General features: G+C 40.0%; 2 protein-coding genes across 2 annotated transcripts in view; one reads left to right on the top strand and one right to left on the bottom strand.

Moving 5' to 3' along the window:
• The window catches only part of PROP1 (PROP paired-like homeobox 1), a 31,286-nt gene that overhangs the window by 3,410 nt on the left and 13,815 nt on the right, over positions 1 to 14,061 (top strand). The gene's annotated exons all lie outside the window — the stretch shown is intronic.
• LOC132028057 (olfactory receptor 1E1-like) lies at positions 10,813 to 11,751 on the bottom strand. Its single transcript, XM_059416712.1, has one exon. The coding sequence runs from the start codon at positions 11,749 to 11,751 to the stop codon at positions 10,813 to 10,815; it is 939 nt and encodes a 312-aa protein (XP_059272695.1).

Here is a 14,061-nt window from a genome sequence, read left to right as displayed (position 1 = left end):
CCCCTTTCATATTAAAAGTAGATCTAGGTGATGGTTTATGGGTGTTGATTGTAAAATTATTTCAGTTTTACTTTGTGTTTGAAATTTTTCATAATAAAGTATTAGGAAAAACTCTGTATTAGGGGTTTTGAGCCAGAACAGATGACCACCATTCCTCCTATGTCATCCCTTTTACAACTAAAATCCCTGGGCATAAATAAACAAACATAAGAAGACTCCGAAATGTGAGGGGTGCCTGGGTGGCTCAGTGGGTTAAGCCTCTGCCTTCAGCTCAGGTCATGGTCTCAGGGTCTTGGGATTGAGCCCTGCATCGGGCTCTCTGCTCAGCAGGGAGCCTGCTTCCCCCTCTCTCTCTGTCTGCCTCTCTGCCTGCTTGTGATCTCTCTGTCAAATAAATAAATAAAATCTTAAAAAAAAAAAAAGACTCTAAATGTGAAAAGAATATGGCAAACTGCGAGGAACTTCAGGGCTGAGGAGCAACATGGTAGTAAATTCTCTTCTCCTTCTCACCTTCCGTATCTTTCAGCTAATGTGTTCTAGAAGCTTCCATGTGAGAACCTCCAACAGACACAGACAAAAAAAGCTCTAAGCCTGTTCCCCTTAGTCAAAACCAGGAAAAGGGTGGCCAAACAGAAAACTTTCTTGGTAATTCCCACCTTCCTTCAATCAAATACCAGTGGAGAAACCACCTCCCCTGCCCCAATCTGAACTATGGAAGCCAGAGGAAGTTGCATATTTTTCTCAAGTGCAATGGAAGGAGCTATCAGCAATGAATTCTCTATCTAGTGAACATATTCAGGAATAAAAGGGAAATAAAGATGTTTTCAAAAGATAACTAAGGAGAAACTAAAATACTTAAGGAAGAATAAAAGAAATCCTCTAAACAAAGTCAATGATAACAACAAAGGCTTGAAACTACTGAAAGAAAAGAACATCAGAATGGGAAAAATAGGAATATTATACTATCCTACTTCTAAGTGTCTTACATCAGACATGATGGTTGAAACAAAAATTACACCATTTGATATTCTCCATATATATAGTGGGAATATTTAAGACAATTATATTTTAAAAGGGGGAAGAAAAGGGTCCTAAATGGAAGTAGGGTTTCTGCACTTGGCTGACTGCTAGTTCATGTATGCATACTGTTATATCTAGAGCAACCGCAAAACAAAACAAACAAACAAAAAAACTATACAAAGTGATATACTCTAAAACACTACGTAAATCAAGATGGAATTCTGAAAATGTTTGAGTAACCCATGAGAAGGCCAGAAAAGAGACAGAAAAGAACAAGAAGCAGGAAACAAACTGAACACAAACTAAAAATGCTTTGTCTCACATTAATCAAAGGGCTCACTATAGGCTAGATACTAATTGTATCTCAAGATTCGTTGTTTTCATTTTCAGATCAGAGTAATAATAATTTTTAAGAAAACATGTTTCTGTAATAAGCCAGTCACACACACACAAAAAAATAGTGTGTGACTCTACAGAAAATAAAAAGGTGTTTGCCAAAATGGTGGTTGCAGAGGGGAGGGGACAGGGGACAGGGGAGAGATGCAAGATGGAGAGATAGAGAGATGGAGAGATGGAGATGGATTCTGGTTATGGCTGTACAACACTATGAATGACTTTAAGACCACTGAACTGTACACTTAAAAATGGTTAAGATGGTAAATTTTATGTTACTTGTATTTTACCACAATAAAAATTTTTTGAAAAAGCATCATGCTGCTGTAAACATTCTGTATACACTGGTCTACCCCTTCATGAATTTTTTGAGAATTTGCAGATGCCTGTGAATATGTGAAGACTTCCCCAGGAGTGCATAGTTACTGATAAATTTTTTTAATTGAAGTGTAGTTGATGTGTACAGCATTGTCATTCAACATTTATGTAAGGAAATGATCATCATGATAAATGTATTCTAACTTCTTTCAGTTAACATAATATCTAAGTCTATTCATTTTGCCACAAATTTTTTTATGGCTGAGAAATATTCTATTATATATGTATATCACATCTTCTTTATCCATTCATCTATTGTTGGACACAGAAGTTTTTTTCCATTTCTTCACTATTATAAATAATATTGAAGTGAACATAGGGGTGAATACAAGTTCTTGATTTAGTGGGTTTTTTCCCCTTTGGCTAAATACCCAGAAGTGGAATTGCTGGATTACCTGTTATTTATACTTTAAACTTCTTGAGGAACTTCTGTACTGTTTTCGACAATGGACGCACCAATTTACATTCCCACCAACAAAGCACAGGGTTGCCTTTTCTCCACATCCTCACCAACACTTTTATTTCTTGTCTTTTTGATAATAGTCATCTTGACAGATTCGAGGTGTGATTTTGATCTCATTGTGATTCTGATTTGTATTTCCCTAATAATTAGTGATGGTGAGGATCTTTTTGTGTCTGTCAGCCATCTACGTGTCTTCTTCAGAGATATATCTCTTCAGGTCCTTTGCCCATTTTTAAATTAGACTGTTTGGTTTTTTTTTTATATAGAGTTATGTGAGTTCTTTACATATTTGGGGTATTAATCCCTTATTGGTTATATTCAAATATTGCCTTGAACTCAGTAGGTTGCCTTTTCATTTTGTTGATGGTTCCCTTCACTGTGAAAAACCTTTTTTATTTGATGTAGTCCCATTTGTTTACTTTTGCATTTGTCGCCCTGCCTGAGATGACAAATGGAAAAAAATACTGCTAAGACCGTATGTCCAAGATCTTACTGCCTTTGTTTCTTCTGAGAGTTTTCCACTTTCCAGTCTTACATTTAAATCTTTAATCTATTTTGAGTTTATATTTTATATATGGTGTAAGAAAGTATGATTCTTTTGTATGTAGATGTTGAGTTTTCCCAATACTAGTTGTCTTTTCCCCATTGTATATTCTTGCCTCCTTTACTGAAGACCAAATGACCATATAAATGTGGGCTTATTTCTAGGGTCTCTGTTCCATTTATCTGTGTATTTAGGTTTTATATATGTTTTGTGCCAGTACCATACTGTTTGGATTACTCTAACTTTGTAGTATAATTGGAAATCAGGGAGTGTGATGCCTCCAGGTCTGTTCTTCTCTCTCAAGATTACTTTGGCTATTTGAGGTTCCATACAAATTTTAGGATTATTTGTTCTACTGCTGTGAAAAATAAGGATTGCATTAAATATTAAATCTGTTAATTGCTTGCATAGTATGAACATTTTAACAATATTATTCTAATCTATGAACACTGTATGTCTTTCCATTTATTCATATCATCTTCAGTTTTTTCCACATTGTCTTATAGTCTTAGAGTACAGGTCTTTCACCTCATTGGTTAAATTTGTTCCTAGGTGTTTTATTCTTTTTGGTGTAATTGTAAATGGGATTTTTTTTTCCCGTAATTTCTCTTTCTGAGCATTCGTTATTAGTGTATAGAAATGGAATAGATTTCTGTATATTAATTTTAGGTTCTGAAATGACTGAATTCATTTCTTCTAAAGTTTTTTTGGTAGAGTCTTTAGGGTTTTCTATATATACTATCAGGTCATTTCAAATAGTGACAATTTTACTTCTTCTCTAATTTGGACAGCTTTTATTTCTTTTTGTTGTCTGATTGCTTTGGCTAGGACTTCCAATACTGTTGAGTGAAAGAGGCAAGAGTGTTCATCCAGGTCTTCTTGATTTTAGAGGAAAACCTTTTAGCTTTTCCCCATTGAGTATGAAATTAGCTCTGGGTTTGTCATATATGACCTTTATTATGTTGAGATATGTTTGCTCTATACCCACTTTCTTGGGAGATGTTATTATACATGGATGTTGAATTTTATCAAATACTTCTTTTGCATCTATTAAGATGATCATATAATATTTATTTTTTGTTAATGTGGTATATCATGTTGAATAATTTGTTGATATTGAACCATTCTTGCATCCCTGGAATAAATCTCACCTGATTCTTATGTGTTATCCCTTTAATATATTGTTGAATTCAGTTTGCTAATATTTTATTGAGGATTTTTGCATCTGTATTCATCACGAATATTAGCCTGTAATTTTCCTTTATTTGTGATGTTGCCTTTGTTTGGTTTTGATATCAGGATAATGCTAGCCTCATAAAATGAGTTTGGAAGTCTTCCTTCCTCTTCAGTTTTTTTGGAATAGCTTGAGAATGATAGGTATTAACTCTCTAAATGTTTGAGGGAATAAATGCTCTATACTTTTGTTTCTTGGAAGTTTTTGATTATTGATTGAATTTTATTAGTAACTAGTCTGTTCAGATAAATCTATTTCTTCTTGATTCAATCTTAGAAGATTTTATGTTTCTAGAAGTTTATTCATTTTTCCTGGGTTGGCACATTAGCTGGCATATAATTTTTTATAGGAGTCTCTTATAATCCTTTGTATTTCTGTTGTGTTGGTTTTAACTTCTCTTCCATTTCTATTTATTTATTTATTAAAATACTCTCTTTTTTTCTTCATGATTCTGGCTAAATATTTATCAGTTTTGTTTATCTTTTCAAAGAATCAGCTTTTAGTTTCATTGTCATTCCTATTGTTTTTTTTCTTTAGTCTCTGTTTCATTTATTTGTGCTCTGATCTGTATCAGTTTCTCTGTCTTTCTTCATGACATTTACACTTTTGAAGAGTATTTTGTACAGTGCCTTTCAAATTTGGATTTTATAACTTTCCTCATGATTAGGCTATCATGGCTTTGGAATAAGAATCCCACAGAGGTGGAGGACCCCTCTCACATCATTTAGGTAGCATATGATATCATCATGACTTTCAATGATGATGTTATCCTTCATTACTTGGTTAAGGTAGTATCATTTGCCAGTTTTCTCTATTTTGAAGTTATTGTTTTCGGTTTTCCATATTCTAATCTTTGGAAGTAAGTCCCTAAGTCCAGCCACCATGAAGGAGGGAGAAGAGGATTAAGTTCTACTTTTTGGCATGGAGGGGTGGCAGAAGTGTCTAGATATATTACTTGGAGTTTCCCTGTAAGGAAAATACATCCCCCCCCCCACTTATTTGCTCATTTAGTCATTTGTTTTCATCAGTATGGACTCATGTAAGTTTATTTTATACTTTGGGTTATAATCCAATACTACTTTATTTATTTTGTTGCTTGAATTGTTCTAGCTTTGGCCATTGAGAATTCTTTCCTTGTTGGCTGCGATCTCCCTTTGTCTTGCCCCCATCCTTTTTTTTTTACCTTTTCCTTACTTTCTTATACTACCTGTCTTGTCTGCTGACAATTTCCAAAAAAAACACCCTTTCTACCAAATTCTGAAAAAATACTAAATGGCAGATTGTATATGAATATCAGGTATGGGAAGTCTGGATTGTGCTTAGAGAACTTGGCTCACAAGTGATTTATAGGTCCATACTCAAAGACTGAAAGAAGAACAAAAATAACATCACATCCTTCTTGACAAACATTTCCATAATACAGGGATAGCGATGTGCCTAAAATAGCACTTGTATCTCACATTTAAAAATCAATCAGATGAGCACCTGGGTGGCTCAGTCTGTTCACTGTCTGACTCTTGGTCTAAGGGTTGTGAGATCAAGCCCCGGGTCCGGCTTAATGCTCAGTGGGGAAGGTCCTTCTTTCTCCCTCTCCCTCTGCCCCTCCCCCAGCTTACATTCACTCTTTCTCTAAAATAAATGAATTTTTAAAAAATTCAAGATGGGCCTGAATCAGCGTTTTTTTGTTTGTTTGTTTGTTTGTTTTTACTGTCGACATGATATAACTTCAGACACGAAGTTTCGACCAAATAAAAGATGGTCTGTTTTGAAAATGAGTTTGGCAAGACACTGAACCTCCTTGTGGCTCACACATGAAAGGTTAATCTAGACAACCAGATTTATTAGGAATCAGAGTTCATCAATTAGACAACTAGGTTTTTTAAATTAATGTAATATTTGTTTTAGGGGTACAGGTCTGTGATTCATCAGTCTTACATAATTCACACTATTCCCCATAGCACATACCCTCCCCCGTGTCCATCACCCAGCCACCCCATCCCTCCACCAGCCCTCAGTTTTTTTCCTGAGATTAAGAGTCTTGTGGTTTGTCTCCCTCTCTGGTTTCATCTTGTTTCATTTTTCCCTCCTTACCTCTATGATTCTCTGTCTTGTTTCTCAAATTCCTCATATCAGAGAGATCATATGATAATTGCCTTTTTCTGATTGACTTATTTCACTTAGCATAATACCCTCTAATTCCATCCACGTTGTCGCAAATGGTGAGATTTCATTTTTTGATGGCTGCATAGTATTCCATTGTATATATACACCATATCTTCTTTATCCATTCATCTGTTGATGGACATCTAGGTTTTTTCCATAGTTTGGTTATTGTGGACACTGCTGCTATAAACATTGGGGTGCACATGCCCTTTCAGATCACTACATTTGTATCTTTGGGGTCATGTTACAACCCAGTAGTGCAATAGCTGGGTCATAGGGTAGCTCTATTTTCAACTTTTTGAGGAACTTCTATACCGTTTTCCACAGTGGCTACACCAGCTTGCATTCCCACCAGCGGTGTAGGAGGGTTCTTCTTTCTCTGCATCCTCGCCAACATCTGTCATTTCCTGTGTTAATTTTAGCCATTCTGACTGGTGTGAGGTGGTATCTCATTGTGGTTTTGATTTGTATTTCTCTGATGCCAAGTGAGGTTGAACACTTTCTCGTGTGTCTTTTGGCCATTTGGACTAGGCAACCAGTTTTTAATATTCCCGTAATAAAAGCAAAGTCATCTGCTGATGGCTGATTGACATTGTGAGAAACAAAGTCCATGTGAAGCTTTTCTGCCCTCAAACACAAGTCGACAAAATATCACAGGCATGGCAGTAACATGCAATACTCAAGGAAAGCCTTCAGCTCAGAAGAGACACTACCAATCTCTCCTGGAAGGTCCCTGGCTGGATTAGTCTTAATGCACAGTTAGAAAGGAGATGATTCATACATCTCATTGCAATTGTCATGACATGGAACGGTCCCTTCTCCACTGGGTGAACAATGTCTGGGGAAACATGCTGGGAAGAGGGATGAGCCTCTCTTTCAACATTCACTGAGCTCAAGTCAAACTTTTCTCTGCAAGTTGTTTCAATTGCTTGTGAAGAGCTGGCCCCTAGTGGCTCATTAGTGATACATGAAAGTTGCCTATGAGGAAGGGGGATGGTGTCTGTGGGGACCCCAGCTGCAGAGAGCAGACTCTGGAGGGTGAATTTGCAGACACAAATCTGATTTCCTGGTTGCTCCCAGGGAGGACTCTGCCAGCCTGGCCCTGTATCTGCCTCTGTTGGGAAGAGGGCACCACAGGCCCCAAATGATGGTACGCGTTAATTTACGAGTTCAGAAGTTCATGAGTTCATGTCCTGTGAGTGCCTCATGGGCAGGAAGACACAACAAAAGCTGATTCTGCTCAGGTCCCTGGAATAAACTCCTTTCCCCTATCTCTCCTACAGTCCCCTTATGTAGTTGGCTCATGAAAAGTAATGCGAAGAGCCAGTGAAGATTTCAGTAGAAGGGGCAGATCTGCTGTGTGGTAAATGATGACTTCTCCCTGAGATGAATTGGTGGGGACCATGATGATAGAGAGTTATTTTCCCTTTGACTCTGCACCATGTAGTATGTTCTTTGACTTGCCTCTATCTTTTTTTTTAATAACTTTTAAATTTTTTGATAAACATATAATGTATTATTAACCCCAGGGGTACAGGTCTTTGAATCTCCAGGTTTACACACTTCACAGCACTCACCATAGCACATACCCTCACCAATGTCCATAACCCCACCCCCTCTCCCGACCTCCCCTCCCCCCAGCAACCCTCAGTTTGTCTTGTGAGATTAAGAGTCACTTAAGGTTTTTCTCCCTCCCGATCCCATCTTGTTTCATTTATTCTTCTCCTACCCCCCAACCCCCCACATTGCATCTCCACTTCCTCATATCAGGGAGATCATATGATAGTTGTCTTTCTTCAATTGACTTACTTCACTAAGCATGATACCCTCTAGTTCCATCCATGTTGTCGCAAATGGCAAGATTTCATTTCTTTTGATGGCTGCATAGTATTCCATTGTGTAGATGAATACTATACATCTTCTTTATCCATTCATCTGTTGATGGACATCTAGGTTCTTTCCACAGTTTAGCTATTGTGGACATTGCTGCTATAAACATTCGGGTGAATGTGCCTCTTCGAATCTCTACATTTGTATCTTTAGGGTAAATACCCAGTAGTGCAATTGCTGGGTCATAGGGTAGTTCTATTTTCAACTTTTTGAGGAACCTCCATGCTGTTTTCCAGAGTGGTTGTACTAGCTTACATTCCCACCAACAGTGTAAGAGGGTTCCTCTTTCTCCGCATCCTCACCAGCATCTGTCATTTCCTGACTTGTTCATTTTAGCCATTCTGACTGGTGTGAGGTGGTATCTCATTGTGGTTTTGATTTGTATTTTCCTGATGACTTGCCTCTTTCTTCATCCTCCTTCTCACTCATACCCAACATTTGAGAGTGGAGGGAGAGAGGGAATGAGAAATAAAACTATATTCCAAACCATGGCTCTTTTCCATTCAACCTTGCTGCCTCTTTGTGTCCCAGAATTCAGTGAAACCTTTCCATGTTCTGGAGTAAATCTGTCACTATTCTAGTTCCCTAGATGTAAAAATTTTAGTGCTGTAATTTTTTATGTTTAGGAATATTCAGTTTCCAGTCTTCCATTAGACTTGCCTACTACCCTATCATCAATGACTTGTGAACACATGATTATTTGGGATGAACAAAAACTCTACTAAGCATTGTAGGGATATGCCCATGCATAATCTACAGTCCTTTCTTGAAATAAGTATGTAATGTAATAATCAATAATGTAATGAGACGTGAGCAGATAGATATGGGTAACACAAAGAATATGATGTTTGTGAGATGAGTCATATAACCTTAAACACCAGCATTGCTCTATGTTATTATATCTCAAGCATTTGCACTAACCTACTCCAGTTCACAGCTCAGGAAGGATAAACATCAGGTTTATCACCTATAGTCAGGTTTCCACTGGCACCAGTATGCAAAGGGAGTTCATTTACTGCACCTGAGAAGCAGTGGGTTATGTGCTCAGTATAGGTCTATGGGATGGGGTCAGTAAAGAAGTTAAAGGAAATGCACTACTGTTAGAGTCTTTAAAATCAAGGCAGTCTTCTAACTGAGAATGAACGAAGGAAAGAGAAAGAAAATTAGAAGAGGCAAGTCATGGAACAGATGAATATGTGAGTTATGAGCAAAGTGTGGGGATAGCTTGAGTCCAAGTCATGTTAGGCCTCATATTCAAAGGTAATACTTGGATTTATCCTGGCTTCTTCATCATTTTATATACAGACTGGCTGACAGAATATACTCAGTGATTTAGGAGGATTTAAAAGATCCTGTATGGAGGATAGATAAGGGCAGGGAGACGTGGGAGGTAGCCATCCACAATAAGCCTGTTGTGGTGGTCACGGTAAGGGTTGGTCAGTGTCAGGACCGAGTCAGAAAGGATCTGATGGTGAGGATAAGGAGTACTATGAGCCTTGAGATCGGAGATTGAGAAAGGAGAGAAGCGAGAGGCAAGAAGGCCAGTGAGGGAGGGGTACTGAAGACTGGCCACTGGAGATTAGGGAAGTGACCTCTGGACACCAGGGAAGAGGGGATGGGAACTGACTTATGGGTTCCTAGCCCTCAGATGTAGACTAGGAGAAGAAGCTGGGACTCTTAGACACTTGGTCTCATGGAGTAGAACAAACTTGACTTTGAATCAGAAGTCCTGGGTCCCCACCCAAATCCTATATTCATATTTTCATGTCCCTAAGGTGCTATAGTAACTCTGGACACCTCAGCATCAAGGGAACCTGTCTCTTAGCCTGTTTAAACTTGAAAGGGTACCAAGAGTTCCATGAAGAAGTCTAGCTACTGTCTGAGGCTTCCTGACACCCATACTGAATAATAGCAAAGCACCAAAAATTCAGAATAGTAGCAGGGAGAGGAGTAGTGTAGGGGCAGGGTTATGATTTTTGAGAGGTCCAGATTTGTCTTGACTCTAGGAGAGAGGGGGAACATTGCCTAACTCAGTAATGACCAATGACCTTGAGAGTATATAGGACCATATTATAGTCAATAATTACTAGTCGTACAGTCCTGGTAACAATAAGCTTTCTGTAACTCAGTAAATTGGGAATAATTTTAACATCTTCTAATGTAAAGCCAAGAGGGCCTCAAATGATGCTGAGTAGTGCCAGCTCCAAAGTCCTCTGAAATTCCTAGATCACTATGGTGGCCACTGTCTCATGCGGTGGCTGGAACCATCCAAAAATATCCAAATATGTCATTTGTCCTGAGTTTTGTTGTGTGTAAAATGAGTGTTTTAGAATCCACCCTTTTTATAGATACAAGCAAATGCTTTTATTTTATTTTATTTTAAAGATTTTATTTATTTATTTGACAGAGATGTAGCAGGAGTGGGAACATAAGCAGGGGGCAGCGGGAGAGGGAGAAGTAGGCTTCCCACTGAGCAGGAAGCCCAATACAGGGCTTGATCCCAGGACCCTGGGATCATGACCTGAGCTGAAGGCAGACGCTCAACAACTGAGCCACCCAGGCGCCCCAAACTAATGCTTTTATGACTTAAGAGCAACCACCGGCCTCATACTAAAAGGATGGGCATGACCATATATCATTAATTAGAGAAATAGTCCTAGGTGAATTTAGACCTCAGGTCCTCTGATTATAAAATGAAAAACATGATATCCAAAAATCTTCTAAGCTCTAAAATTTTCTAGTTCTAGAATATGAGATTAGTTTCCTTAAGGCTCTCTTCATGTCATGATTCCTCAGACTGTAGATGAAGGGATTGACCAGGGGAGTCACCACTGTGAAGATGACAGTGGCCACCGTGTCTTGGATGGAGTAGGAGGATGAAGGGCGCATATATACCCCCAGGATTGTCCCATAGAAGAGGGAGACCACAGTGAGGTGGGATCCACACGTGGACAGGGCTTTCTTTATTCCATGGGCAGATGGCAACTTCAGCACATTGGAGAGGATATAAGCATATGAAAGGATGATACAGATAAACGGCATCAGAAATATCATTCCCCCCACAGTGAACACCACCAGGTCATTGATAGAGGTGTCAGAACAAGACAGCTTTAGAATTGCATAGGGGTCACAGAAAAAGTGATGCACAGTATTGTCGAAACAGAATATGAGTTGGACCATGAGAATAGTGTGCAGCAGAGCATGCAGGTTTGTAATGACCCAAGATGCCGCCACCAGAAGGATGCAGAGCCTGAGCTTCATGATCATGGTATAGTGGAGTGGGCAGCAGATGGCTACATACCGGTCATAGGCCATCACGCTCAGGAGGAACCCATCCATGTTGATGAAAGTGATGAAGAAGTAGATCTGGGTCATGCATTCCACGTAAGAGATAGACTTGCTTCCCAGGATGTGATTCACCAGCATCTTGGGGATTGTGACTGACGAAAAGCAGATGTCAACACAGGAGAGGTTAGCCAAGAAGAAGTACATGGGGGTGTGGAGGTGACTGTCCCCGGTGATGGCCAAAACAATGAGCAAGTTCCCAATGATGGTGACCAAGTACATCCCCAAGAATAGCCCAAAGAGAATGTCCTCCTGCTCTGACCGCCCAGAGAGTCCCAGGAGAAGGAACTCTGTGACAATAGTCTGGTTGTCTCCATCCATGTCTGCAGAGGAGAAAATGTAATCACAGGGTCAGATCACATGTTAACATTTAAGCCAATGGATTTTGGAATAGTTTATTTACTTAGTTCAAAATTAACTAAAGATGAATAATCATTTTACAGAAAAATCCTCCTTCATTTCAAGAGTGTTTAATTACCAATGGCTGTAGTTCAATTTATTCCACTTTCTTTACTGAGTATCCTATATTGATACTTTCATGTGTAGTATTTAACCCAGTCTAATAATTGAGATACTTAATTTCATTCAACAGATAAAGCAACCAGGGTCAGGATAGTTAAGTGATATTTCCACACTCACGAGACAGTAAAAGTTAGTAGATATCCAAATAGGGTGAAGTGCTTTTTTTCTGTGTGTGTGTGTGTGTGTATTTTTTTAAGATTTTATTTATTCCTTTGACAGAGATCACAAGTAGGCAGAGGGGCAGGCAGAGAGAGAGGGAGAAGCAGGCTCCCCGCTGAGCAGAGAGTCCGATGTGGGGTTCCATCCCAGGATCCTGAGATCATGACCCAAGCCAAAGGCAGAGGCTTTAACCCACTGAGCCACCCAGGCACCCCCTGTGTGGTATTTTTTGATTAGCTAACCATTTATTAGGACAACTTAACCATGTGGCAGGCTCTGTACTAAGTGCTGTATTACAAACCTACGGTCGTTATCTGTAACATTTGTATTTTCCCAGATTATGTAGATAATGGAGAATTTGCAGGTTTGTAAAGACCGGGTTGGCAGTTTGTCCCTAACATTTTAGCTGCTATGAGGTTGACCGAACCATAGATCACAGCTGTTGGGAAGGCTATCCTAAGTGTGCTGTTCAGGTTGTGGTGTGAAACATTCCTCTGATTTCTGATAGAAGAACAAAGACAGGTATATTTTTGAAAACGATACAGTCACATATAGCATATATGTATTCAATAATATAGTCCTTTTTGCTTTTGGACAGAAGGGATTTATTGATGGGTAAAGACCAAATTCATGTGTTACCTCCAGCAAATAATCCCAGGACTAAGAAATCATTATAGGATGGGGGGGGGGGGGGTGGGAGTCAAGTAAAGCACAGTGAAAGACATGTTCCTGGAAAAATATATGGTTTGGGAATAGTAAAGGCGAGGGGACGCATTCATTACTCAGGCCTGAGTGGAGAAAGGGGAGAAAGAGAGGCAGGGAACTGGTTTGTGATGTGACTCCGTGGCTGGGCCAGAAGACCTTGAAGGGAATATTCCTAGGAAGTTGGCTGTAGGATACACATAAAATGGAGACAGTGAGGTCCCTATCGCTGTGAGATTTCAATCAGTAAAATCAAGGGGAAAGCGCTCAGATTGGATGTTGTTTATTACCTGGACTATTTCCCAGATCATAGGTACGTAAAACCGTACTAGACAGAAGCTCAAAGGTGTTCTGCAGGGAGTATGGTTACCGTGGACTGTAGACGCTGAGGGGTGAGAGAGATACAGATCAAGAAAACAAGACAGTGGCTGCCCAGCACCAGCAAATGTTCTGGATGTAAAGACAGGTGGTTTCCCATAATGGAAACAGAGGAAAAGATAAAAGAGGGGCAATAGGGTATCAAGTGAGAGTGGTCTGATCGCCTCTGGTTGGCTACCAAAGGCCAAAGACTGAGTAAAACAAGCCCAAAGTATTCCGTGCTTCCTGGTATGGAGTTTTTATGCCAGCATTGGGAGTGTCAGTTACGGGAGGAAAAAAAAGTTATAATTTCATAGTTTGCACCCCTAAAATCCAGACTCCCCAGGAAACCACCCCCTGAATTCCTCTTCCTCTGAATGGCCCTTCACCGCCCACCCCTGAACTTTCACTCAGTCTCCCATGCAGCGTCCTCTGAGGAAAAGAGTGTTCCTGCCGGCGCCCGGGGAAGGACTATACCTATGACTGGTCTCCTGCCCCGATCTCTCTGGAGTCGTGTTGGTGTGTGGCCATCTCTGAGCCATCTGACACAGGTGCAGCTTTGAGGGTTTGTGTTCCTGGACCTCAGAACTGAAGCTGCTTTGAGCCCTGTCCCCAGCCCCAGCTGAGTCCCCTCTGTGGGGCTCCGTGTGGCACCCAAGTAGCCTCCCTCTGGGACACCTAGATACTGCGGGATGAGCAAACCTAGGGAAGCAACTGCTGGGAAGGTGCAGAGTAGGGGCAGCATGGAAGGGTCTGGAATGCCTTCCAGAAGAGTCTCTGGGGGTTGAGGGAGGCAGAATGACTTTGGGGTAGGATTTTTAGGAGCCCGCAGTCACTGATGCTGGCACCACGGACCTTAGCTCTCTCCTTCATCTCCCACTGCTGCTTTCC

The sequence above is a fragment of the Mustela nigripes genome, chromosome 12, assembly GCF_022355385.1.
Source record: "Mustela nigripes isolate SB6536 chromosome 12, MUSNIG.SB6536, whole genome shotgun sequence".
Classification (NCBI taxonomy): domain Eukaryota; kingdom Metazoa; phylum Chordata; class Mammalia; order Carnivora; family Mustelidae; genus Mustela; species Mustela nigripes.
The sequence above is the reverse complement of the archived record's forward strand: the minus strand, read 5'-3'. Positions and strand labels throughout refer to the sequence as shown.

What these genes read in the sequence shown, in the direction of transcription:
- LOC132028057 (XM_059416712.1), bottom strand. Translation starts at nt 11,751, where the DNA reads ATGGATGGAGACAACCAGACTATTGTCACAGAGTTCCTTCTCCTGGGA.